The sequence below is a fragment of the Alligator mississippiensis genome, chromosome 14 (assembly GCF_030867095.1).
Source record: "Alligator mississippiensis isolate rAllMis1 chromosome 14, rAllMis1, whole genome shotgun sequence".
Classification (NCBI taxonomy): Eukaryota; Metazoa; Chordata; order Crocodylia; family Alligatoridae; genus Alligator; species Alligator mississippiensis.
Genome location: NC_081837.1, coordinates 26,779,323 through 26,807,091, shown reverse-complemented (window position 1 = coordinate 26,807,091; position 27,769 = coordinate 26,779,323). Strand labels below are relative to the sequence as shown.

The 27,769-nt window shown below is 45.8% G+C and overlaps 1 protein-coding gene across 6 annotated transcripts in view; it reads right to left on the bottom strand.

Moving 5' to 3' along the window:
• AP2B1 (adaptor related protein complex 2 subunit beta 1) overlaps positions 1-27,769 on the bottom strand; it is a 139,273-nt gene that overhangs the window by 46,662 nt on the left and 64,842 nt on the right. For 5 of the 6 annotated variants that reach the window (XM_059717064.1, XM_059717065.1, XM_059717066.1 and 2 more), the window contains 4 exons: positions 25,530-25,789; positions 21,082-21,274; positions 1,594-1,635; positions 554-700 (listed from right to left, as the gene is read on the bottom strand). In XM_059717064.1, the coding sequence (XP_059573047.1) occupies positions 554-700; positions 1,594-1,635; positions 21,082-21,274; positions 25,530-25,789 (642 nt within the window). The remainder of the gene's footprint in view (positions 1-553; positions 701-1,593; positions 1,636-21,081; positions 21,275-25,529; positions 25,790-27,769) is intronic. The other variant, XM_059717068.1, reaches the window with a different exon arrangement.

Here is a 27,769-nt window from a genome sequence, read left to right as displayed (position 1 = left end):
TTCTGTTTTCCAGTCACGTACATCAGTTTGGCCAAAGGTCTGTTAGAAAAATTGAGTGTGAAACCCTTAAGAGAAAGCAACTTCTCTTGGTGTGTTTGCCATCTCTTTCACAGTTAGGGTAGGTACTCTGGTATCATACTTAGCGCTCACTCCAATTATGTGGATTCATTTTATCCCTCAAGTAAGATACTGTCTTTTAAAAAGACTTTGCAATTAATATCAATGCTAACTGAAGGGCATTAAGTCTTGTGGTCCTGCTCCTTTGGGGGCAAAGGGCTAACTCAACTTGTTACAGTTCCTACAAACCCTTCCTTAGTGTAATCATGTTACAGGCAAAAATAGGGAACTGGTGAAAACTGAAATCTCTGGCTGATTATATTTGCCTTCAACAGCTATCACACTTGGAGAAAGAGGATTTGTCTAATGGAATGGAATTCAACTAGCCTGTCCCAGATCGGCAAAGGGCACAATAAAGGGAATAGCTGAAGAACCTTATGAGCTCTATGCTACCAGTGTCAAGCGAATGTGCTGCAGTAAGGTTTCTCTTACGTACAGATTTTGAAGCCACGTATCCACCGGGGGCCATGCCTATACCGGATGAGAGTTCAAATAGGTCGTTGAGTCCACTGCTCACCACAGCTGGGGTGGGCGAAGGGGCGAAAGTGGCAGGCACGGAGGATGGAATGTAGGTCTGGCCCACCTGAAGGAGTTAAGAAAGGTTACTGATTAACATCACCAACAATGAATGCTGCTTATTAAATAAAGCATGAACTCGGGAAATGACCTGAATATTTTAAAGCACTCTGCAGCTTCCCTGCTGAATTATCAATAGTGTTAAATAATGTATATGAATTCTAAGGCTCTGGGCAACTGAACCCTGCAATCTGTGCTGTCACCTCAACCATGTGATGGACTTGAAATCACCACTAACAATCCTCCTGTCCTCACAAACAGACAGAATGGTCTCCATTGGAGGGAGGCTGGTGAGAGAGCAGGCATAAGGGAACAATTCTGTTCAGATCTGGGAAAAGGGCAAGAGGATCCCAATCTGTTCCCTTTCCCTGTGCTAATTTTCATGGTCTTACTGAAGGACTTTCCACATCCAGAAATAGTAGGGGAGTCATGATGCACCTGGAAGCACATGGTCATGACTTCCCATCAAAGGCTAGAGTTCTCTATTCTTAATCCCATGGTTACAAATGGTTCACCTGCACACAAGTTAGGAGTCTAGTCTCATCTGCATGCCAGGAGACGAGAGCCTCCTTTCCACAAGTAAGGTCATTTCTTCAAAGGACTTAGTTACCACCACCACCAGGAGACAAAAGATATCCAGCAGAGATTACAGCACCCTTCTGTTGTTCAGCAGATTTGGAAGACAGCTTTCTCTCCAGAGATACCAGTATTGAAGAATTCATCTTAACACAATGTAGCTTGGGACCGAAGGACCTGCCTACCATCCCTGGTGGTTACAGCAGTCTGTGTTCCCAAGCATTTTTGGTTATTAAAGCAGCCAGATGTGTGGGGAAAGATTATGTTAAAAACATGGTATGTGCAAGGGGGCTTTGTTGGGAAAAAAAATGGAATGGCACTTACTGCCGGACTTCCGCCAATGCCCCCGCCAAGGTCACTGCCAAGCTGAAAGAGAGAAAGGAGGGAAAGGAGAGAAAGAGAGAGTTTGTTTAAGCAAAGTGTCAGATGCTAGGAATAGGGTTTTTAAGTCCATTTGACTTAATCACTGCCAGAGGGTCTCACTCACTCACTCCATGCAGGATTGTTGAACCGTAAGTTGTGAAAGTACAAAAAATGGTGGGTTTCTAACGCTAACAGCATGGCCTGGAGAGAAGCTGGAAAGTCAGCTGGGCACCTTGTAACGCTTTTAATAAACACATTTTAATTGATCTCCCCCTGCCAATGGGAATAAAAGAGGCAGTGGGGGTTGGGGAAGGGAACTGATATTTTCCAGGTTGATACGTGAAAATTACAGGCCACACATGAGCCTATCTAATGTTTAAAAAAAATCTGTGAAACTGTCCTTGAGTTTCATGCATCAGCGCTTTCCCCTTCAATCCACCATGCTGCCCATCAGCAGTCTTAAACAGTTCTATAAGAACCAGGTGGAGGGAAACTGTGACAGAGGATAAAAAAATATAAAGTGACATGGAAGCTCATTTCAGTTTTGGGTTTCTAGGGAGTCATTACCAACCACAGAAAAGAATAAATAAATAAATATAAGTAAAAAAAAAAAAAAAAAAGACAAGAATTATTTAAATGCTTCTTGGCTATGTTTCCTTTAAGAGGTGACTAATTTCAATGCCTTGGGAAGAGAAAAGAAAGAAGCATCCACTTCTCATCTGCCCCCTATAACAACTCAGCAGCATGCATTTTTCCTCCAATGAGTGCTCTGCCCACAAGGGAATAAAAGAGTTCCATTGGTCCATGGAAATAACTTGACAGATAATAGATTTAACTTTAGGTCACAACATAATGCACTGGTTCAATAATTATCCCATTTAAGCTACTTCACTGGGATTATGAGCAGCTAATATTGCCAAACTTGCTCCGCTTCAAACGACCTGAATTCCAAATCCTGCCTTTGTGCTCTGTGTTTCCCTGCTGGTACTCTTCTTCTGAAGCTGTGTTTCCTTGAAGCTCACCTTTCAGCCACTCTTTGCTTTTTAGGCTTACTATTCACTTCCCCAGAAAAAAACACAACACATTTGGATTCTCTGTCTAAAAGATGATGTACACTTCTGAGTTTTCAAGAGAGAATTTGGTAATGGGGACAGCTTATGGCATACTACGCTGGCTAAAAGCTGGGATCATGCAACAGTATCTAATTAAAACAGATTTAAGTAATGCTACAGCTACTACAATGTTCTTTCATAGAAGCATTTATCATTACTATTAATATTTATAAAGCATCAGATGACGGACAGCAATGAGGAAACTATTATCTTATACTGAATAACTACTTAGATCTTAAATCTCCAGGTTTATCTTAGCTTTAAAGCTCTTGTCCACAGGAATGTTATCCATCTCCTGCCATACAGCCCTCTCAGTCACCTGCAGAACATTGATCTAAGAACAAACACAGAAGACAACCAGGGACAACAGAGAGCACATGGAAAACATGTGGCAATATAAGGAAGGGCTCGCTTGCCAGGGCAACAGAGAACATTATGTGGAAGGTTCTGCTGTATATGAGAGTGTTTAGGCACATGTCCAGCAAACTGGATCACCAAAAGATTAGTAGGGATGCACTGATAGACATTTTTTGGGCCGATACTGATGGCCTATTTTTAACGAGCTATTATCGGACAATATCAATCCGATTGCTAATATGCAGCATGGAGAGTGGTGTCCATCTGGTAAGTCTGTTGTGGGGGAAGGGGCAGATGGAGGCCCCTACAGTGAGGGAGGAAGTGGGGTTGGGGCAGATGCAGATGCTGCACAGCCAGGGCAGGGCACGGGACGGAGCCATGAGAGGCTCGTTCGGGGGGGGGTGTGGGGCGGCAGAGGTAGAGGAGGATAACAGATAGTGACTACGAGCTCAGAACCTACAAGGCTCCCCCATTCAAATTCTCTCCTGCTGTACTGCAAACATGGAGACCACCCTTGCTCTCCCACAAAGCCCTGTTTTCTGATGGATTTTGGGGCCAACACATGTTTGCATTTTAAATCAGTTAAAACATGGCATATTAACTCATCCCTTTGTCGCAGGGCACCTCGGTGCCCCTGCTCCTGGAAAGGAGAAACTGCCAGGGAGTGAGTGAGCGCGCCCTGGCCCGACATAACGAGCCCAGCTGAGGCTTGCTCAGGTAATGAGCGCAGCTGCGGGTTGCCGGAGCAACTAAGGGGAGCCAGCTGCCTGTAGGGGGCAGGGCCTGGCCCCTATAAAGCCCAGGGCCGAAGCCAGGCTGGCAGTTCTCTGCCAGCAGCCAGAGAGGCAGGAGCTCCCTCAGCCGAGATATGGGGAGAAGCCCGACGGGCAAGTACAGCTCATGATAGCCCTGAGAGGATTGGGCACTATGGTTAGCCAGGGGGGACTTTGTTTGTGTTATAGCCAGGAGGCTCTAGTTTACGTTTGGCTCTGTATATTACACCCAGAGGCTTGGGTGAGGCTGTAGGGGTTGGAGGAGGCCTCAATCACAGGGACCCCAGAGAGTGTGGGGTGCCCTAGCGCCACAAGGGCGCATTATTGTCATAGCGCCAGGGAAGGCGCAGCTCACACGCCAGTGCGTGAGCGACTGGCGGCGAGGAGCGCGGCCAGTGGGTTGCGGGCGCAACCGGTGGGTTGCAGACGAGGTACCGAGACCCCGGATTGCATGCGGGGTACATAGACCCCAGCCCCAGGGAGAGGGGCGATCTGATTGAGAAGCCCCGTGCGGGCACGGCGAGCCCCAAAGAGGGGGAGCGCCAGTGTATATGATTGAGAAGCCCCGTGGGGGCGCGGCGAGCCCCAAAGAGGGGGAGCGCCATACTGAGGAGCCCTAGAGAGAGGGGCAATTACTGAAAAGCCTGAGACGGGCATAGCGAGCCCGGCCGCAGGCTAGTGCGGTAACACCCCTCAGACCGAGGCAGGGCGCTGTGGTTGCCCCGAGAAGACGGGGAGTAGCAGCGTGGTGAGCCAGGGTCAGAGAGGATGCCTGTGCGGTTGGCCCGTAGGACCGGAAGCCCGCTAGAGAGTCCCCGAGCGGAACCACACCGGCAGGGGAGGCCCAGAGTGGGCAAGACGAGAGTCCCAGCAAGAAGCTGGGCACGAGAAAGGGAGCCCAGAGTGGGCCACATTAGAGAGGAGGCCCGGGAAGCGGGCGTACAGACCAGACAACGTCTATTACATCTGCGAGGCTTGGGGCATGGTATTAGGGGCTGGTAGGAGCCACGCATAGCCCATAAGGCTAGGGTGTCTGAGGAACACCCATCATATCGGGAGACCCCCAGGGGGTCCGGAAGAACCGCGGGGACAGAGGTCCCGAGTAGCCATGCCCAGGGAAGACACAAGGCAGCCTCCCAACATTATATTGACCAACAGGACGTGGCGGGCGAGAATTAGAGGGTGTCTTGGGCCGGCCTGACACGGAGCGAGGGACCTCAAGGAGATCACGGCCCTTCGTTAGGACCCCGCCGTGACACCCTTTTTAAGGCAGTGGACATAAGAAGCCTTGTAGCAGCTTAGAGGACATATATGCACTGGTGACTTAGTGCATATATTGAACAAGGGCAGGACCCTCACAGCTGATGTGTGTGAAATCCTTGGCTCTATCAAATCCTTGAGCTGTCTGGATTTTCCCAAACTCTTGGGTATATCTCTGTGTCTCCTAAATCTTGAAGTCATAATGCTGCTTACTATGAAGTAGGTGCTAAAGAACAGTGCAAATCTCATTAAAATATCCCCTGGTCATAAGATTAAAGAGGTTCTTTCTACATGAAGAAGCTCTCAGTCCACTCCCCTCCCAAAGTCACACCAAAACCTAGGGCTACTATCTGGAAGTACAATCCTCCAGGCTGCCTTTCATTTGAACTCTATCCTCCCGCGCTGCTGCAGTAACCACTTCTTCATGTCTCTCTCAATCATAAGCCTCAGGGTCTTTACCTACTGTCACTCAAGGCAGAAAGCAAGGAGCTCTGTGGGCAATGGCAGAACTTACAATTTCTCATAGTTCACTCAAGAGACAACAGATCAGGGTGAATGATTCCTCTATCAAATAAGGACCAGAGAAAGGCCCCAAAAGTCAGCAGTAGGACATAACCATGTTCTGATTAATGCCAAGCCTGTATAATGGGGTTTATTAATCTTTTGGCTGCCAGGTTCCAACCTGCTCTAACAGAGTTTCATGCAGCAGTGTCCTGATATACAGAAGGCTTGGAATCTGAGCTGCAAGTTAGGAGAAAATATCTGAATGCTTAAGCATTGCAAATGGCTTGCTGTGAAGCAATCATATGCAACCATTACACACCTCTTCTATTTATATTTGTGCCTGTAGGTGACAGAGAACTTATATTGCACTTTATAGTGAAAGGCAGCAAAGTCCAGAGCAGAGTGGGGGGGAGGGAAGAGAGAGAAACAGAACCAATGATGGAGGGTATGGCAAGGCACCGCCATGATACTCTCATTTCCAAACGTTGTATAGTTCTATGGTTTCTGGAACAGTTGTTTCAAACAATAAGAGAAAAAAGCTCTTCAATCACACACCAAGCATCTTATGTAAAGTACTATGGAAATGACTGAATAACTTTGCATAATTGAACCAGATGTTTTTATCTTTTTTTTTTTTTATCTGTTCCCTACTAAGTTCATCTTAAAAAGCCAGAGGCAAGGGACCCAAACTGAAAGACAATCAGTTCTTTATAGCTCTGGCAGTCATGGGATGGTGTTGGGGGAGAGAGGGAGGGGGAAGAGGGGAGAGGGAAGGGAATGAAATGTTTGGGGACCATGAAGGTATTTACACACTGCCCATTTTCCCAACCTCACTTCCTTCTTTTGGTGAAAAAATCTCCAGATTTATTGTTCATTTTCAGAACGAGAATCCCTACCTCTCACCTCTAAGAGGTATGGATGGATTTGATACCCTAGACCAGGGGTGGCCAACCTGCAGCTGCAAAGCCACGTGCGGCTCTTCAGAAGTTAATATGCATCTTTTTGAATCTTTGCATAAGCACACGGTGACCAGCTTCGATAGCCATTATGTCACGTCGTGTGCTTGTGCAAAGATTCAAGGAGACGTGTATTAACTTCTGAAGAGCCGTATGTGGCTCTGGAGCTGCAGGTTGGCCACCCCTGCCCTAGACAGTTTCCCATAGCCCTTTTTTGACTGATATCTCCTTAACTTATATCACTTACTTGCTGCAAAATAGTGATGTCCCTGAAAACAGAAGAAGCTTTGATGCGGTCCCCATTAAGCCTGCCAGTCTCTTCCAACTCAGGCAATGTGTCCTGGTACAGCAATGCAAAGCCCTGCAAACACTCTGCCAACTCTTATAACATAGCACCAAATACAGCTGATGCATAATGACGAGGCTGCTGAGCTATGATACGGAGCAGGAGTCCTTTGGACAAGCCTTTTCAGCAGAGTCAGCACTCACTAGAGAATGTATGGAAGAAGTAAATTGGGACATAAAAGGCTATATTTTTTCTTTAAGCAACAAATGCTACAAAATAGATGTAATAAGTGCTAGGTTGAGTCCTGGAAACCCTATTCACAACAGCATCAAAATGAGCAACTTCTAGTGAATGATGTAATAATGAACAGTACTATAAGGTGGATACATAACTGGTTGGGTCTACTTAAAGCATGCAGAGGGGAAATAAAAATTGTGGACTGTTTGCGCTGCCTGGCACCATTTTTGTGGTACTGATGCAGCAAGTCCTGCCCCCGCCATCTTGACTGGCCAAGAGCCCCTGCCCCTTACTCATCATTGGTCAATAGGGTTTCCCTTTGTGAAGCCTGGTCCCTTGCCACTGATTGGTGGAAAGGGCTGCCCTTAATGCCCATCCCTCACTGCTGATTGGTAGAGGGTGGCAGGGCTGCAGAAAAAGCAGCCCTCAGTCAGTGGTGAAGGGAGGAGGGAGTGGCCATCATCTTGGCTGCTTCCCTTTCTGCTAGTGGTTAGGGCTGCGCGAAACTTTGCTGGCTGTTTTGTTTTGATGCGTTTCAAGCTCAAAACAGCAAAATTGAAACAAAGGGCTTCGAAGCAGCCTTGAAATAAAATTACACCAGTCAAAATGTTTAGAAAGTTTCAAGTTTCGAAGCAGCAGCCCAGCCAGGTGGTGGGAGGCAGGGAAGAGCCAGGGCTGTGCTCCCAGCACACCCCCACGTGGCTCAGACTGGCGGGGAGTGCAGCCCTGGCTCACACCACCTCCTGCCGCCGGGCTGCGCTCCCTGGGGCTGGCGGAGCCGATCGGAGCACAGCTCTGGCTCTGCCTGCCTCCCAATGCCAGGCTGCGCTCTGATCGGCACCACCAGCCCCACAGAGCACAGCCCGGTGGCAGGAAGCAGGCAGAGCCAGGGCTGCACTATCTCCTGCCACCAGGCTGAGTTCCACGGGGCTGGGCACCACTGGGCGCTGAGCCCAGTGGAGCAAGGTGGAGCACAGCCCTGGGGCTGAGCCCCTCCTCCCTTCACTGGGCTGCAAGCTGCTGGGGGAGGTGGGGGCAAGCCACTGGGAACTGGGTTGGGTTCCCAGCACCTCGCAACCCTGGGTGAAATGTCAAAACTGTTTCAACGAAACAAAAAGGAACAGTGCTTGTGAAACGAAACATGAAATGAAACGCTGTCCTGTCGAAACACAAGTCGAAGTGAAATGGTGCTTTTCGCACAGCCCTACTAGTGGATCTCCTTCTCCCAACCCTGGTGGGCTGTGAGGCTGGGCTGCAGTGGTTGGCTGGCTCCCACTGGGGAGCAAGCATTTTATTTTTAGGGTTTTTTCCTCCCCAGCCATTTCATGCAAAATCACAGAGAATGCCAGTTTCTGCGGTGATCGTGGAAACTGCCTTTTTTCACAGTTTCCACAAAAATCATAAAATCACAATTTGAGTAGATCCCTAATCATTGTACTCATCAATGGCTCAACATCTAGTCAGTATGAGGTATCAAGTAGGGTTCCCCAGGGATTTCTCCTGTGTCTGGTGTTAATATCTTCATTAATGGTTTAGACAACGTTTAGCAAATTTGCAGATGACATCAAGTCGGATAGAGTGAGACACACTCCAGAGAGTGGGGCTATGATCTAGAATACCCTGGATAGACTAGAAAAGTGGTCTGCAATCTATCGGATGAAATTCAACAAGGACAAATATAAAATCTTACACCTGCGATGGAATAATTGTTTGCACAAATACAAACTGAGAAGTGACTGGCTAGGGCTGCAATATTGGAGAGAAGGACCTGGGGGTTACAGTAGACCACAACCTGAATATAAGCCAACAGCGTGCTCTTGTTGAAAAAAAATACCAACAGTATACTAGACTGTATTAACAGGAGTGCCACTTGCAAATCAAGGGAAGTGATGCTTCCATTCTATTCAGCACTGGTGAGGCCTCATGTGGAGGCCGTGTCCAGTTTTGGGTCTCGCACTAAGGATGTGGACAGCTTGGAAAGAGTCAGTACACAGCAACAAGACTTGGGAGACAAGACTTATGAGGAAAGGCAGATGATGGAGATGGGCTTTTCTCCTTAACTGTAGGGGAAGGACAAAGAACAATGGCCTCAAGCTTCAGCAGAGGAAATGTAGAGACTAGGAGGAAATTTCTGACTTTGAGGGTGGTCAAGCATTGGAATAGGTTACTTGGAGAAAATGTGGAATCTCCACTCCCGGAAGTTTTCAAGAACAGGCTGGACTGATACTTCACTGGGATGCTTTAGTCGGGATTATCCTGCCTTGAATTTACAAACTCTCCCAGTCCCTTCCAGCTCTACTTTCCTATGATTCTATGTTTTGGCATGATCTAGCTTCCTCTGCCTTCATCTTTCCAGAGTATCTACACTTTTCCAGCACAGAAACTAGTTCCAGCCTGCATCTTTCCTCTGCTGTAGGATGCCCAGGGTTGATTTTACACTGAACTTAAAGGATAGAGTAAGGTGGTAACAGTAATGTCTATGAGCAACAATGAGAGAGGAGGAAAACAGCAAAAACAGGAAACAATTACCCATTGAATGTCCTCTCCCATCTGCCGAATTCAAAAGGAAAGAAGCACATATATCAAATCAAGTGTAAAGTGACGATGAACTAGTTTCCCTGGAGAGCTGGTAGCTTCTGTTAGCCATTTCCATGCATTTTACGAGCTGATTTCTAATTGGCCAGCAAGAAGACTTTCAAGGAAATGCAATGCATCCCCACACTACATACACAAGCAGAAAATTAGGGGCAGATCTGATGGTGGAATGCTAAGGGTATGTAAAGTGATGGGACTGACAAAGCTGAGCGACCATTCTCACTGGTGATGAATTCTCACTGGTGACGTTGGATGGGTGAAGAACAACCTATAGGTGACTCTCTGGCATGGGTTTATGTAATAATACAAGTACCTGTACAGGCCTTAAACTGTTTTGGGAATTGATAACCTGGCACTGTCCTGAAGAAGCAACTACTGGGCACCCCATCTCCTTCTCCATGGTGGAAATGCAGGGTCTAAGCAGCCATTTCAATGGAGGGGAGTGCTGCATATGAAAACTGAAAGCTTGGACAGTGTCTGTTGCATAAAAAAGAAGGACAGTGACTGGGGCAAGACTGGACTGTGGTAACAAGACTGCCACAAGAAAATCAAACTCTGCTAATGGCTTGCAACCCATTAGGCACTGAGACAGTGGAGTGCTTGCAGTACCCAATACCAGACTCATGCCATAAAATAATAAAAGTGGCTAAAATTGTTGGCAGAGTCCTGATGCGCTCATCACATATGTGTATCTAAGAAAGCACTTTAAAGAAAGGCTGAGCCAGTGAAGGCAAGGAAACTGCATATGCATTTCAATTGACCTAGCAGCTAAAGAAAACAAAAGACTAAATATCCATCTCAAAAGAAACCTGTTCTGCATGTCACATCCTCACATTTCTCAAAACAGGCACCCAATGTCACTCTAAGGTGTTAAAAATGTCTGAACCATTCAGTGCATGTCTCTGCTAATGTACCCCATTGATAAACAAATACCCCAAAACAAGTTTGGTGATACTTCTAAGTATCCTGTCTGACACTCAAGGCCCATCATCTGTGGTTGACCTATAATTGCAGAGGCTGCAGAAACACATTCTTTGCATCTAGATAATCAAAAACAGGAGCCAGGCAATTAACAATTATGATCTAATGATCAACATTTTCCTCCCTGTTTTGTTTGGACTTTAATTGGCCAAACATCCAGAAAAATGCTTTGAAGACAGTATAAGAGCTAAGCAGACTTGTCATCAAGTTCTGTGCAGTCCAGACCAGAAGCCATCCTGTCACCCTGTCAAATAGCTGGCTGGGGAAACACCGTGCATCTGGGTCCTAGAAGGCAGTTCTCCTTAAGTGTTCCTGGGGATAACTGTTCTTCTGGTGTGGTTTAGTACCCGCCAAGGTGTTGGGGCTTAAAGGCCACTTTATGGAAATGGGAGGCTCTTCCCTAGCTTGCTCCTGCAGCCATATGGTTGAGGGTAGGCAAAACTTGGTGGCATCTGAACCCCAAGCCTCTGGGCTTGGGCCTGCAAGTAGGATGCCCACCAAAAGACTTTGGAAATATGTGAAGCCCTTGGTGGGGGTGGAGGATGTTTGCCGGTTGCAGGGCCACTTATGGTTCTGGGCTAACTCATGGATTTGGACTTGATTTGGCTGATTTGGCTTGAAACAATTAAAAAAAAAATTTTTAAAGAAAAGCCAATAAGTGAAGGACTCGCACTTTGAGGCTGTACAAGAACTGCTTCCTGCCTGCACTGGGTAAAGATCTCTGTGTGGCTCAGAAAATAATAAGGATTAATAACTTATTTTATATTGGGAAAGAGTCTCTTCTGTCATTTAGTTCTGTAACTTGTTGGTAGTTATTAAAGCAAGCCTTTCTGCTATTCATCAACCAAGTGTTGTGTCAATTCATAAAGCACTAGGTTAGAAATTTGGTTTTTAAATGCAACAGGGAGTGGCTGGTAGCCACAGTGGCTTGGAGGAAGATGCTAGACTTCTGTACAAATGGCAACAGCATTGTCACCTGCCCTTGACCGACTTCAACATTTTCTTCACGCTAGCTGACTCCAATGACACTGCAGATGCTCTGCAGTTAAAGTGCAACTGCTCTGTAACTTCAGTATGCAGTTGTGCTGACTTCTACAGTAACTCCGGCATTGCTACTCTACATTAGAGAACCTATTTGCAGTGTAAAACAGATTTGTAAGGAAGGAAACTTCCAAAATGTTTGTTCATACAATGGGTGGTAGAAGACAGGCTTCCACAATCATTTCTGCATTGTTATGTAGTGTACATGGAGGGTGTGCAACAAGAAAGGGGCTGAGCTAGTGAAAGAGGCTGCAACAATTTCCTTTCAGACCTAGCCAGATCTTTCAGTGCAGTGATGTAGTGCATACAGCCATAATTTATGGGCTAACAGGATATGCATTATATATATATTGCATTCAGGAGCTCCATGTTATGGATCAGGGAGCTAGATGAAAACGTTTGGGTTCTTGGTAACACAGTACACTGATTCCACCTCACAGCAAGGAATATGAAGCATTTACTGACTAAAATCAATTGATCTGGTTGACTACACAGCTGAAAAACAAACAGCTACCAGCGTGACGATCGATTCAGGCTACTTCTATTTAATGTAGAAGAGACTGTGCATGCTGCCTTCCTACAGCTCTGGGGCTGTCGACACTCTGCTTTGCAGATTCGTCTTTCCTTTGGCTCACACTTGTACATTTTCAATGCTTTAGCTAGAGGCTTCTTATTGTGCATGTATGGACTTTTCTGAGCAATGAGATTAGGGTTGAATAGAAGGCCTTGTGTGGAGTTACTGGCTTGCATGAATGCAGTCGTGTTGGTACATGATAAGGACAGTGCACACTAATGGAGCTGCACCACAGGATACAACGGACCATAGATTTCAGTAGCACTTACTGTCAATAACTCCCCCTTTGCAGTGCTTGTATTAGAATTAATTTTATCAATATTCATTAGTTATTTGTTTTGATTTAAATAATAACTGGTGTCTAAATAATGCTCCAGCTGCCTTAACACTTAATTAACATATCATAACCCCAACATCCTTAAACCATCAAACAAGAATTCAGACAACCAGTGACTAAGAGATGTCTTTTCAAACCCATTCTGTTCCAGAAATATACCCTCAATCCTCTCTAGAAAGTGTATTAAATACATATTCTGGACTAACAAAGTGAGCTCCGGAAATAGTCAAGTATCCCCATTTTACAGACAGGGGAACTGAGGCATAGGTAATTTTAAGTAGAGGTGCACCAATACAGATTTTTGGCGCCAATACTGATATCCGATTTTTAATGGGACATATCAGCTGATACCAATACAATTTCCGATACAGCATGGAGAGCTGCCTCCCTCTGGTAAGTCTGCTGTGGTGGAGGGGAGTAGGGAGGGAAGGGGCATGGAGGGGCAGATCAACCCCCGTCCTCCCACGGTGAGGGAGGGGGCAGAGGAAGGGGCAGGTGCTGTCCAGGCAGGGTGGAGCAGGGTGCTCATCAGGGGTAGGCACAGCTCCCACCGCTGCACAGACCCCAGGAGGGCACGGGGGGTGGGGGGGCAGGGGGACATGTGCCCCTGAATCTGCATGGGGTGGGCTGCAGCTGGGTCTCTTCTCGCTGCAGGCTGGACTCAGGGCAGGGGCTGCAGAGGGGGCAGAAGCCACCCTAAGTTTCGCCATAACTCCCTCCCAGCGCTGCTGCCTGCTCGCCTGCCTGGCGCAACCCCGTCTCTTCTCAGCTCAGCTGCCCCCAGTGAGCCAGGGGTCCGTTCCGCACCCCAACCCTGTCCTGGCTGGGTAGCACCTGCCCCTGCCCGTGCCCCTTCCCTCACCATGGGGGGAGGGGGGTGTTGATTTGCATTTATGAGCCAAAGTATCAGCCCCATTGGGCCGATTTCTGATCCAGCCAATTTTCTTTATATCAGTACCCATTGGATCGATGCATTGGTACACCTCTAATAACTTGCACAAGGCAACACAGCAAATCAGTTGTAGAATTGGGAACAGAACACATCATCCTAGAACAATCCTGTGTTTTAATAAATAAATCCATCTACTTGCTTTAATGCTGCCAGGATATAAGCAAAGCTAAAACCATTACAGAAAGTAATCAGTAATAAGTATCGATAAAACTATAAAGTGGTTTCAAGTTTAAAAAAAAAAGAATTTCTACTGGCCAGTTCCCACTAGAGACGAATGGTCAGACTTTTAATTAACTGGCTTTGTTCTTTTCTATACATTATAAGTCATGTGAAACTGGTATTCAGATAACACTATATACTCCAAATTCCCCAGCTTCACACTTTGATAATCATATCTTGGGTGCCTGAGGTCAGGTAACATCAGAAGCCCAGTGATTCTTGCTGATTTTTGGTTTGATGCATGGGGAAGCATGACCCACAACTGAAGGGCAAGCAAACTGGTGACCCAAACTGAGGGAGTGCTGCAGGTATAGGCTTGTAGCATTGCAGTGCAAACCATTGGGAAGCCAAGGTATTGGCTTTTTCACTGAAATAAGACACATGAGGTCAAGCAGGCCTGAGCCACAGCAAGTCTAATCTCATCCTAAGTATTAGTGAACACATTTACCTGCCTTACAATCTTCTCTAGAGTCTGCCAAGATATTCTACTTCAGGGAATTATTACAGGAAGTCTGAATATCCAGTATTTATTAGGCAGCTGCACAGTCCTGGGCATAAATCAGTCTGACAAGCTGCCAGTCTCATGTCAATAACATTATTTTAGATGAATGGCTGGCACATTTAAAAAAAAAAAAAAAAAAAAAAAAAAAAAAAAAAAAAAGCTTTTACAGAACAGACAAGTCAAGCAGCCTATTTCAACACATTTCCTGTCCTGCTCTGGAGGTTAAAATGGGCACTGCTTTGTTATGTTGCCATATAACAGTTAAATGTGCAGGATTACAAGGGGCTCTAGCCCATGTTGGGACTGGGTGCTGCCCAACCACCAGCCAGAAAGTTTGAACACCACTGTCCTATTCTATCAAAATACCATGCGTTATTCTGGTTTGGATAGAAAGGCTGCTGTTGTGCCTTACCCTGGTATATAAAGTATGCCTTTAGTAAAGTCTTCATTTCTACTGAAAGTGTGTTTGATTTCAGAAGGGTGCTTGTAGTGTTTAGCGAAACAAAACATGAAAGCCCAGGAGAAGCAACAATCTGGCTTCCAACTTCCCCAGCAAATTATCCTACTACATTTTAATATTTTTTTCTTCTGTGCATTTGAATTGGGGGATGCATTGTGCAGAACATAATACCCAGCAAATTGACACTATTACCTTCATTGAATTCCACGCTCAGCTTTGCTAGGCATCGTCTCTGGTGGAAGATGATCCTTCCAGCTATTTAGTAGGCTAATTTCTTTAGCAAGAAACTTGTTCTTTTCTATACACTGTAAGGAATAGTTATCTGAAACTGGTGTTCAGGAAACACTATGTACCCCAAATTCCCCAGCTTCACACTTCGATAATCAGAAAATCTTGGGTGCCTGAGGTCAGATAACATCAGAAGCCCAGTGGACCCAAACTGGTGGCTGAGGCGGATGTTGTGAGGCCCCATCCTGCTGCACAGAGAAAGAGGGGTGAGAGGGTTGAGAGGGGGAGGGGAGCCCAGCCCAATCCAGATGTGTGGGGGAAGGAGGGATTGCCTGACACTGTGGGAGGAAAAGGATGTGGGCTGGCCCCAACCAGGCAAGGTGGAGGAGAAGGGGGTATGGCCCAGCTCCAATCTGGCCATGTGGGGGGAGGGACAATCTGGCCATGTGGGGAGGGCCCAGCTCTGAACCACTGCTCAAGGCTTGGTATTCTGGCTGCGGGGAGGGGTGGCGGTATACCCACTGCCAAATTTCCTACCCACAAGGAGGCCTCCAGGACAGATTCTAAGGCTTTGCAGGCCACCATTTGGCCTGTGGACCATAGGTTGAGCCTCCCTGGAATAGGAGATTATTTTAGCTGGGTGATTCTACTAGTAAGCTAAATTTTCAGTTACATGCAAAACACTCATGGTGCCAATGTACTCTCATAAGCCAAGCCACAGACATTGGTTTCAAATGTAAATTCAGACACGTCAGGTTGTTTCTTTCCACAGTAATTGAGAGGAATTTGTACCATGGATACAACAGAGTTAACTTAAAAAAAACTGAGTTACTCGGGGCAATTACTTTCCCATCAGGTCTCTATGTACACACGACAGTTCAGAAGCCATACCATGTTAAAGGCACAGGTCACAAAGCATCCTCTATAATAATTTGCTTCATTTGTGTCTGTCATTCTGTCTGTCACGCTAAAAAAAAAATATTTGTGTTCACTTTTCTAGACTTTTAGTGATTGATTTCATTTAGTTATGGTGTACTCTCAGTATCTGAGCAAAAATTGTCCCTTAACACCCCTACTTTAACTTTAACCCATAACACCCTTACCAAGGTGAAGCAGAGAATAGATGGCAATTGAATGCAGAAAGAATGGCAAGAGTAAGACAAAATTAAACAGATGAGCAAAGAGGACGTTGTAGAAGAGATGCAATGGAAAGGCAAAGGGTTCACAGAGGCAATGGAAGCCAGGCTCAAAGTCAGACTCGATGATCTATTGAGGTCCCTTCCGACCCTAACATGTATGAATCTATGAAAAGACAACAATAGATTCACTGAAGACGAGATTGAGGAACATAGCTGTGGCTTGACGAACACGGTGTGCCAATTGGATAACTATTTAAATTTCCAAGCTGAAAGACCGTCAGATGGCCAATTCGAGAGTTGTTGTTGTAAGAGGAAAGTGATTCTGCCTCCAAGAAGACCATTTCCAGAGTATTTGTAGGATTCAATGACAAATCAGAACAGCGAGCATTACCAGAACTTTAAAACAAACATTTGATCGTACAACACAGTGCATTCATTGCCTGTTGAGCAAAGATCATTGTGACAAGATGTACAATTCATGGACCATGTGGAGGACTGATTCCAAATGCACCATGCACGGAAAACCATCAATGTCTGAAGAAATATCCAAAGGAGTTTAGAAAGGAGACACTTGGAAACGTTGATGGATACCCGTTGTATACAAGAAGACCAAGCAGAACAGCCCAAATTGGTAATGACACAAGTGGATAACAGAAACATGGTACACTATAACAAGTAGCCTATTTTTGCCTGTTATTTTTGACAGGCTTTTATGCTAGTATTTTTATTTGAACAGCCCCCATTCTCATACTTCCCTGTGTGCTGATTCGGTTGCTGGGTTGGGCTGGAGTGATGGACAGTGTCTAGTGGAAGGAAGCAGATGAAAACAGGAAGGGCCAGCAAAGGAGTAAACTACTGTATTTACATGAATACAAGATGAGGTTCCCCCTCTCCCCACAACTAGCATAGGGAAAAAAGTCCCTCCTCTTATAATCACATACAAGGAAATCTCACTAAATACACTGTCTATCATTAAACTGGTGCCAAAAGCAGTGTGTGCTCAGCAATGGAAACCAACTATGAAGCTGAATGCAGCCAACACTGAGGAGGACTATAAAACACATGGCCCTGTACAGTATTGGGCAAACATGCCGATGGGAACCTACCACAAGGTAAGTTAGTGCAGTCAATAGGAATAAAGCATATAATAGTGCCCATTAAGTGCACTCCCCCTCACCATCAACTCTTTTTCACGTATGGGGAGCCATTATATTGCATGCATTTTGACTTCCTCTTCACTCCCACAGCTGAGCATGGATCCTTTGTGGGGGAGAAGGGAGGTATCTGTAGTACACGCACATAATGAGCAGCCCTGAGTCACGGGGTCACCATAGGTTGAAATACTATCAACTCTGGTAAGACCCAGCTCAATGAACTATGTGGTATAAGCCTTTGACTTTGGACTAATATCATACATAGTTTGTACTGCATGTAAATAGGTGCTAAAGTGCTGCTCAAAAATGTGTTTATGGAGTAACTGTGATAAAACTTGCAACAGTTGCCAAAAAAAAAAGGTAACACGCATCAATGGGTTACATGACCCCCCAGGGGACAAATTCAAGACAAACCTCCAATAATTAGCTTCTATACCTGGAAAAATACAACAAATCTATAACATTTCCATATATAGAATCTAATTAAGGGGAAGGGGTAAGAGTTGTCTTATAATCAGGATCATCTCCTATTTGAGTAAATATTGTAATCATAGGTTAGGGAAAAGTGTGTCACCATAAAGACCAGCACATCTGAATTCAGGGTCAAACTTGGTCCTTTTCTCCGTGAGTGACAAGAACCAACTCTGGCACAGATACAACAGCATGAGCTGAGCATTTTACATCACTCCTTATGATGTGCTCACATGAAAATGACTGAGCACTAAGAGCCATACTTGCATGTTCCCAGTGACTGGTAGGCCCTTGGAAGAGTCTTGAAAGATTAGGGAGGAAGCTCAGAACAGGGAACCCAGGCAGTGATGTGGGGAAAATGCACAAACTGCTAAAGGAGTGTGGCTGGAAGAGGGACAAAGTGGCTCAAGAGGCGAAAAAAAAAATCAGTAACTGAAAAAGATGGAGAGAGTCATTTATGATCCTAATCCGATAATGATGAACTGCCGTGCAGCCACAAGAATCTGAAATATCCCAGCTACCCCTCTGCCATTTTATGACCCTTTACGAACATTAAGGATGAAAGAGTATCATTTTCTTTTAGGGTATTTCTCCATGTTAGTCTTAAAATAATGACCATTGTTATCTACATAAAAAACCATGAACCATATGCTTAAATAGGATTTTGAACTCGTGCTGGTCTGTACAGCTGATGGTAGAGGTTATAGTTTCAGCTATGATTTAATTTGGACTGGTGGAGCTTGCACACTTTGCAGTGAGGATGCAGGCAAGATCAGATGAGGTCAGGTAAGTCCAACCAATGCCCTTCCCACAATTCCAGCTCCTTCCCTATGCCAAGGGATGGGTACATTTTCTCACAACTGACCAGGAAACAGTCCAGGAATGTTTCAGTGCACACAACCCTGGGATATGTCCTCAGGCTACACGTGCAAGTGAGGAAACAAATGGAGCTACAGTAAAGCTTATTCTTCTGAGGATAAGGTAATGTAGACAAGGCTTTATTATACCCATATCAGGGCTAACTCTGCATTTTAGATGTACTCCCAGAGACTCAATCCCAGGTTCGGGTAATTAAACTTGGGATTTTCCATATATGTAGTTACACAGACACAAGCACGCAGACACACAGAGATCATGTTCTCTCACATACAAAGCACTCAGAAAAGGGTTAGTTAAGGAATAAAGGCCAGCAAAAGAAGGCATGGAGGTATGGGATTTACAGGGAAGAGAGTCACTTGTGTATCTCATGTGAAGGAGCAGACAACAGGGACAATATGGCAGCATTTCACTGGAAAGCACTGGAAGGAGACACTATCTAGGACTGTGTCCTAACCCATTTGTGATTAGGCAGGCTAACATTTTTAGCCTGGAGTCTGAACCAGGGCTTGCCACTCTGCTGAGATGCAGCTCTGTGTCAGATAGCAATGAAGAGCACAAACATTACAAGAAGTGACAAGACTTCAGGCCTCCCAATTTGAGAGCTGCATTGCCAAAGTGGGTCACGAAGTTAACCCCTCTCATGCCAACAGTTACAGGAACCCTTTTCCCAACATCTAAACCAGTTGTGCTTAACCTCCAGCTTGCAGGGCAGATCCAGCCCATGAAGCCATGTAACCTGGTGAATGGGGCTCCCCACGGGTCTGGAAATTTGGCAGCAGAGAAGCAGCGGCTATTATTAACACTACCACCACTCCACTGCCAAATTTCCAAGCCCTGCAGGCCCTTACAAGGTTCTACATGTGGGCCTGGGGCCATGCACTGGGACAGCCCCGTGCACCAGATCAGGCCACACACTGGGCCAGCCCCACAAGCCAGCTTGGACACACAAACTGGATCCACCCTGTACATTGATCCTACCCCAATTGTCCAACCACATGGGGCTAAAAGGTTGGACATGACTTATCTAACCCATTTTAGTCCTTAAGTTACTCTCATCCACAAGGTCTCTGGCCAACAACCAAGTGCCTCGATTAGTTGTTGGACATTCAATACAGGTTTGTCTCTGCAACCAGAGATGAAGGTGTCTCTACAGGGATTTATGGCTCAAATGCCTCTTTCAAGCTGTCACACGACATTGTTTTCTGAATTGTATGAATGTAATTAAAGAAATAAAATTAGTTACAGTGCACAGCAGTGGCTGTCTCTCTCTTCATCAGAGGTCACTGAACTGAGCTCCCGCTGCTGGGCTTATACAGTACATGCTGCTGAGAACTGCAGCCAAGGACTAGCATGCCTGTTCCACTGATGTGAACTTCAGGCCCATGAACTGCTGCTCAAACAGCACAGAGATCAAATAAGTTGAGCACATCTGATCTCTGTGAATAGCAATGCTAGGGAGGGTTAGATTTGTTTTTACTTCATCAGCTTGTGAAACACCAGAAGTTGGGCTCTGTATTTAATGTCTGTTTTAGCAAGACTGCTACAATGAATGGAGAAGCTGACAAATAAGGATTTGTTGCATCGGGGCTCGTCCAGCTGTACGACCAGCCTCCCACTCCTCCAAAGCTGCCGCCTGATGGTAGAGGCCTGACTCACAGTGCTGAAGGCTAAATGTGCTACTGTATTCAGTGATCTGTTCTCTTACTGAATGGCAGCCACAGATTTAAGACCCGCTGCACCCATTATTCAGTTGCATAATAAATTTTCCCCCTTCTGATTCGGTCATGACAGCTTATGCCCAGCTTGCCCTCCCCAGGCAAGAGGCAGAATGAATTTATTCATTCTCTGGTGCCTGACCCTTTTAATATTAGAATACTACCTTGTGAGTGCCTGTGGTGAAGGGCAGGACTATGTGGAGTAGCAGAGTGCTTCCTCTTGGCCTAACTGCAATTAATATGTCACCGATACTTAAAGCAAGACATGCTCTGGAGAATACACAAATAGGATGGTGCAGGCTATAAAGATGGAGCTTTTAATGAAATTCAATTGAGTTGGGAACAAGAGGGCACCATGAAAGCCCTTTAGAAGAGGAACTGGTGTATTTTATAATGCTCTCGGACACCTAAGGAACTGACAGGGCTCTTCAATCCTCCTCCCCTGCTTCCCAGTGAGAGAAAGCAGGAAATAGTCCTATTGATCTACAATGGGAATCTAAGTTGTGTGGTAGCATTCTTTACTAAAGGAAGAACCTGGCTGTGAACTGGCACAAAAGTAACAATGGCTGCTGAGGGTCCCAGTAATCTATGAATCTCTTCAGGTCCCAGTAGCGGGCACTCAGCACAAAGGGAATGAATACCCAAGGTCTTGCCAGACCACAAATGTTTTTAGTTACTGTACAGCATTTGAGATGGAAGAAAGAGTACATTCCTTACCAAACTGTCTAACCCTCCACCAAGGAGGTCCACAGCACCCATCTGCATGGAGGACACTTGGGGTACATTCACTGGGGGGCCCAGGTCAAGGTTCAGAAGATCACCCAGAAGGTCACCTTGAGATGGGATAACCTGAGGCTGCTCCAAGTTGGTAGTGGCAGTGGTTCCCACAGGGCTGTCTCCTGCGTCAGTGCTGTGGGCAGACAGAAAAATAAATAAGGGAGAATATTTAGTCACTTTTGTTGCAGCCTTTGGAGCTCCAGAGAAGAGAAACTGCAGAACAAAGACCCATGAATGACAGCCAAAAATACAAATGACCCACAAACAGCAACGTGGTACAGCTCCAAGCAATGGTGTTGTTTTTTTGGCGACTGACCAAAACACATGATTTATGATCACCAATTGGAGGCAACAAGTAATGGGAATTGGTGGTTAGTGTTTATTGCTTAAGGTGTCCCTGGGTTAGCCAAATTATCTCCTTAGCCAACACACATGGGACATACCAAGTTATTCAACTGTCTTTTCTTCCTTCTAGCAATTGCAACAGTCTGAAGCTTCAGACACAAGGCACAAATGGAAAAAGGACAAATTTCTTTCTCTAGCAATTAGCTTTCTTGCTAAAGCATGAAATATAACTTGCCCTATGCCAGCATCTAACTTTCACTTGTTATGAAGTATTCTAGACTTTTTTTTAAACCCAGCTAGCATTATTTCAATGTAAGGTAGTGGGACACACACACACACACACACACAACGGGTGGACTGCAAATGCCATAGTGGCCACTCAAATTGCTGTGCATCATTACAATATTTTTATAGTCAGAGAAGCTATACAATTTTAGATTCACTTTATGCTTCTCCTACCCCCACACTCCCAACTGTCTGCAGTAAGGGAGCAAGTTATTTTCACGCAGTATTACTGCACATGCATCAGGGGTTTGTAAGGAAGTTCTCCTGGAATTAATATTCTGATAAGGTGTTTTAAAATGGGAACATTCCTGTAGGGATCCCACCCTACTAATTTGTGAGTAGCCTTGATCCTCCTTCCTGATACTGCCACGATTTGTCTGAAGATACCTTTGGAAACTGCATACATGCTGTTGGTCACTTTGGTGAATGCAGAAAAGGATATAAGAAAAAGATTAATGGAATGAAATTTAGTCCCTTAATAGTGTTAATGCTGACTTTTTTTCATGCTTCCACCTTTAGTAGCAGGGCTTTTACATACTGAATATGCTGAAATGCTCACTTGAAAGCAATTTCCCTGATCCAGCTCAATCCCCATTAAGAGCAAAACGTGTGACCTGGATGATTTTTATGAACAATGGACATGAATAAAACTGTATTACAGCAATGCCAAAGGGCCAAATCCCTTCCTTCAGTCTCCTTCCTCCTGTATACGATGACACTTTAATGTTCCACCTCTCCTCTACTTATACGCCCTTTCTCTTCTCTAATGGAGATGCACAAGCACTTTTCTTCAAAGACTGTGTGTGTGTTTTTCGTTTTGTTTTGTTTTTAAACTGTAGCGGCCGCCAAGGCCAATGAGGAATCTGCATGACAGCTTTCAAAAGAATAAAAAGAATCATGAATGGCCATATATTAAGAATACAGACATGCTATCATGTCTCCCTTCTTTTATTGCCCTGGGAGAACAATGAAAGGGAGAATGTTTCAATCCCTGTTCACCAGCAGATCTTCTCTTGAATTAATATATTTGGGCTTTCCCAGAACATCAGCGCAGCTCCCAGAATCCTTAAGCCAAAGTTAAATTGGTCGCCTCTCTAAATTCCCCAGCTTTGGCTGCTCCCAGAACACCAGCAGCAAAAACTTGTTGGAAGACAAGTAGCTGCTGGTGGCTGCAAACCAAGGACTGAAATATAAACATCCTAAGAGAAGAGCAAGCATGGTATTTAAAGATAATATCACTCTAAAGAAAAATCCCCACAAGCAAAAAAGGGGACTGACCTTCCACTGCTGATAGGCAAAACACTGGCTTTCAACCTACTCCCCTGACTCTTGGGATTTCATCACAGAACCCCAAAAAGGTACCACTAATTCATGACAACTGGTGTGCCTGAATAGAAAGAGCAGAGCACCTGGAAGCAGCTCATGTGGCTGAGAACTGCTTATCAGCTGAGAACTGGAGCAGTTAAAGGCCAATATATTACCTTTAGAGGACAATGCATAGGAGAAAGTTCACACTGCCAACCACAACTATGAGTAATTTCTTACAGGATTATGCCCAGAATTTCAACGCTTAACCCTTCCATTTTAATTACACCATTTGGGTGGGGGGGGGGGGAAAGGGGTGGAATCAATAATTTAAGCAAGCACTTATCCGAAGAATCTGCCACCGAAAAGTTTCATCTCCTCAGAACAAAAGAAATTAAGATTCTACCCAAGTTTTTTTTAAAAATCACTGTCTTCCACTGGCAGTTTTAGCTTGATCCAAGTGAACAGACGTGCAAGTATTGCTGGCATCCGGAAGATGCAAGTCAATTTCCTTGCGCAGAGCAAGAGGACGTGCAATGAGTGATTTCAGTCTCCCCACAACACTGCCCCTGAGGAGTAGTATTGTGAATATGAAATTGAAAGCCATAATTTGGCTTACTGCAATACTGCTGCAAAGAAGGCCCTTCCCTGAAGCCTGATCAACATGTCTTTTTATCAGGCAGTAAGGCTGATAATCACAATAATGACATCTCTTTATTAAGCTGAGCTCATGTAGAAGAAATCTAATTTGCCAATGAATAGCACCATTTGCCTTTAATTTACAGAGCACAGCACTGAAAGTTAATACTCTCTCCAAAGTACTGTTTGTTGTTCCCCTGGTTGCTTCTTCATATTGTTGCGGATTGAGGTATAGAGGATATTGGCCCAGCTAACAGAAGATTAAGTAACATGATATTAGAGCAGTGCAGTGATATAAGCAATAGCTATACGGTACTTGGAAAATCAAAGGGAGTCCGTTGGCTATCTGGACAGCATCTGCCAGTGATGAATCCCTAAGCCCTGCTCTAGAAGTGGTGAAGAACTCATCTGAGCTAGTAAAAACCTGAGATATCAGCTTTGACCTGAAATAACAATGAACAGGAGAGCTAGTTGGCCAAGCCTGAGATGGAGATTTGGTCTCACCTTTGGCCTGAGCTAGCCCATTCTGCTATTGGCCCCTGAGCAGAACATAGTTCTTCTGTTTCCATTGCACTACGCTGCAGAAGCCCCAGAAGTCCTGAGTGTAACTTGAGGTTGCAGGCCTTTGGTCAATGCAGCCAGACTAAGTTTCAGACAGAGGAAAAGCTACTAAACTTCATAATGCTCCAAAGCCATGGAAAGTGTTTTAGCCATCAGGAGTATTTGTATCTATGGAAGGGAGATATGAGGAGACAGCAAAGGCACAACTATCTATACCGATTTGCAAGAGGATAGCAAAACAATCAAACAAACAATAAACCAACAGTGGTTCAAGAACGACTTCCCAGGGTTTCTGGTACACATTACATTGATACTATACCTTCAACTGGAAAAAGAGCTGCAACTGTAACTGATGCACTTAGCAAGTAGTATATAACTCACCTGAAGAAGGAACCATGGAACGGAATGAAATACTGTAACACGGGGCTGTCCAACTTCTAAGCCACTGAAAGCCACACCAATGGGGGCTGCACACTGTGCGGGCTGCAGCAGCAGGCAAGCCACGGATAGACGACTGGGCTGCACAGGCATGCACCACGAGGCCCCCAACTGCTCTGTGCATCCCTCCCCCAAGCTGCTACACCATAAAGGCAAAATTCCTTTATATATTGCTGCAACACATGCACTCATGGGCACTTCCCCAGCATCACTGCACCAAAAGCCACCTCACATACCACAGGGAATACAATGCTTCCCCCCTCGACCTCCCATTCCCCTCTCCCCTTGCACAGCCCAGCCTGACTGTCAGCTCCCCATGCAGTGCTGCACTGCCCTGCCTTCTGAAGCAAGAGCAGGAGGAGGGAGAGCCCAGAGACTTTGGCTGTTAGGAGCAGCTGCCTGGTTTGAGCCTGAAGACTGCAATTTAACCCCTCACAGGCTGCACACAGCCTGTGGGCTGCCAGTTGAACAGACCCACTGTAAAACAAGGATTCCAGTACACTGTGCACTTACTATTTGATTTCAGATCACAAGCTTATTCCCCAGTCTGCTCTTTGGTTTGTATTTTTTGCCTTTAGAGAAAATTTGTAACATATACAGAACAAACCAAAACCTTTCGATTTTCACAGCATTTTTTAAGCTTTAACTTACCTTAGTTTTACTCCAGGCCAAACTTCAATGACCTGACCTAGCACTTTTTCTACCCTTTCTGTTTTTGAAAAGTTAACATGCTGGGGGTATTTTTTTTACTATTTCTTCCCTAATTCACATTCTCAGAGCAGGGAAGGGCAATAACGTAGCTATTCCTTGCTTACCTGCCATGGTGAATTGGCAAATGCTTGCGGTGGATCCCGTGGCTGCCCTCCACGAAGGCATTGGGTGGTTTGTGGTACACAGAAGCCAATGACCCAATGTGGCAGATGAGCTCATCCAGCAGTGTTGGCTCAATCAGGTCAGTCTCCTCAGAAATCAGTGGCTTTTCTGATAAAACCACTTCTTTGGCAGTCACAGGATCCGTGGAGAGAAGGCGCCAATAGATATAACCACGATCTCGCAGGTCTGGGTTGTCTGAATCCTAAAAGAAAACAGAGTCTCATCCAGGGATTTGAAGCAGGTTTATTTGCTGCAGTCACATTCTTTTTCTTCCAGTAACCTTGTTCTGTTTTACTGGAAATGAAACTACAACCTTGAAGACAATGCTACTGACTGAAGTACTTGTCATGAACAGCAACATTTGAAACAAAAATTAGAGTTTGGCTTCTTGCCCCTCAGCTAAATAGCCAGTCAAAGAGGAAAACATCTAGTTGAATAGAAAAGGGATCGAGTGAGATAATCAAGTACAACAGACCTCAGGATTTAGAACTCCCTCCACTCCATTCCAAATGTGCTCTTCTAATTGTCCTTATTTAATCCTACCATAAATATAAATAGAGGGATCAAAATGACTTCCTCATTCAGCCACATACTAGTAGCAGATGCATAATACTGTGCCATGAAAGACAATGACAGGATTACAAGGGCACTGGTAGGACAAGGCACATAAAGCCACAGGATAGGTGGCTAATTTGTTAAGAGTTTGCTTTACATACACTTTTGAAAGGGAGCATAAAAGGTCTCACACGCGCGCACACACACACACACTCATTGTTGAAGACATTCTTCAGTCTTTCAGGCCTCTAGCTGTCAGTAACATCCTTTTTATTGTAGATAATTCTGTACCAGCATGAAAAGCTGTTTTAAAAAAGAGAGATAAAAGCCTAGCTTCAAAAGGAAAAGAAACAAGAAGCTCCAGTATTTTTGGGGTGTAAGGAGTAATTTTATATTGTACATTTAAGCTACCCATGGAAGTAAGGGGGCTGATCACCAGGGATCCAGGTTTCCTGCTTCCCATGCAAAAATGGGAAAAACTGTGGATTTTCCCTTTTAACAGACAAAAAAAGTGGATTTTTCATTTTAATGGAGATACCCACAGATTTTCTACTTTTGCAAAGAGCTCTCTGCAGGCTCGCAGAGTTCCAGCCTGCAAGAGCTTCTTGCAAAAAGTGCGGCAAACCCTCAGCCAAGGGCAGGCAAAATACGTCCTGTGGGCTGGATCTGGCCCATGGAGGGGCTTTGCCCAGCCCATGGTGGGTCCCTCAGCCCCGCCTGGCCCAGACACCACCCACCCATGGCATGTACTGCAGCCTCCTGGACATGCAGCAGGGCTGGGGTGGCTCTGTGGCTGGACTGCCTTTCTAGGCAGCCCAGGCAGCAGTGGCTCCTTCTGGCAGTCACTGCTGTTGGCCCCAGATCCATGGTACGAGCAAGGAACCAGCAGCACGACTCCAACCCAGCCGCTCTGCACCTACTTGGAACTCACCCGCCCAGGTTCAGCAATGGCGGCTGCCAGGCAGGTACTTCCTGCTGCAGCTGCCCAGAGCCTGTGCCGGGGTGCCTTGCGTCTCAACTGCTCTGTCACTGCTGCCCCACTGGGCAGCCCAGACGTGGTGCTGAAGATGCAGGGAAACCCAACACGGGCTCCAGGCAGCTGCATCAGGAAGGATCCAGCAGCGATGAGGGGGAGGAGCCATTTTTCCCCCATGCCGAGGAACAGTTTTTGCCTGGCAGCCGCCACTGCTGAGCCTGGGCACATGAGTCCAGAGCAAGCATGGGGCAGGCTGGATCAGGGCTACACACATAGGCTCCTACCGGTACAACAGGCCTGGGGCCAGCGGTGGCAGCAGCTGGAAGGAACCACCACCACCTGAGCTATCTAGAAAAGTAGTCCAGGTGAGGAGCCGCCTCAGCCCTACTGTGTGTCCAGGGGGCAGCAGGATATGCCACATGTGGGCGGTGCAGAGCAGGCACGGGGCAGGCTGGGGTTAGGGATGTATATGTGGATTTCTGGCTGGTCTGCTCCTGCTGGGGTGAGTCCAGAGTGGGTGTGGGATGGGGCTGGGACTGTGGGGCTGGGAGCACAGACTCCGGGCTGTTGTGGGGCAGATGCTGACCAGCTCAGGGGGCTGTGTGCGCGGGGGGGGGTGGCCCCCCCAGCGGCAGGCTTCCATGCACACCC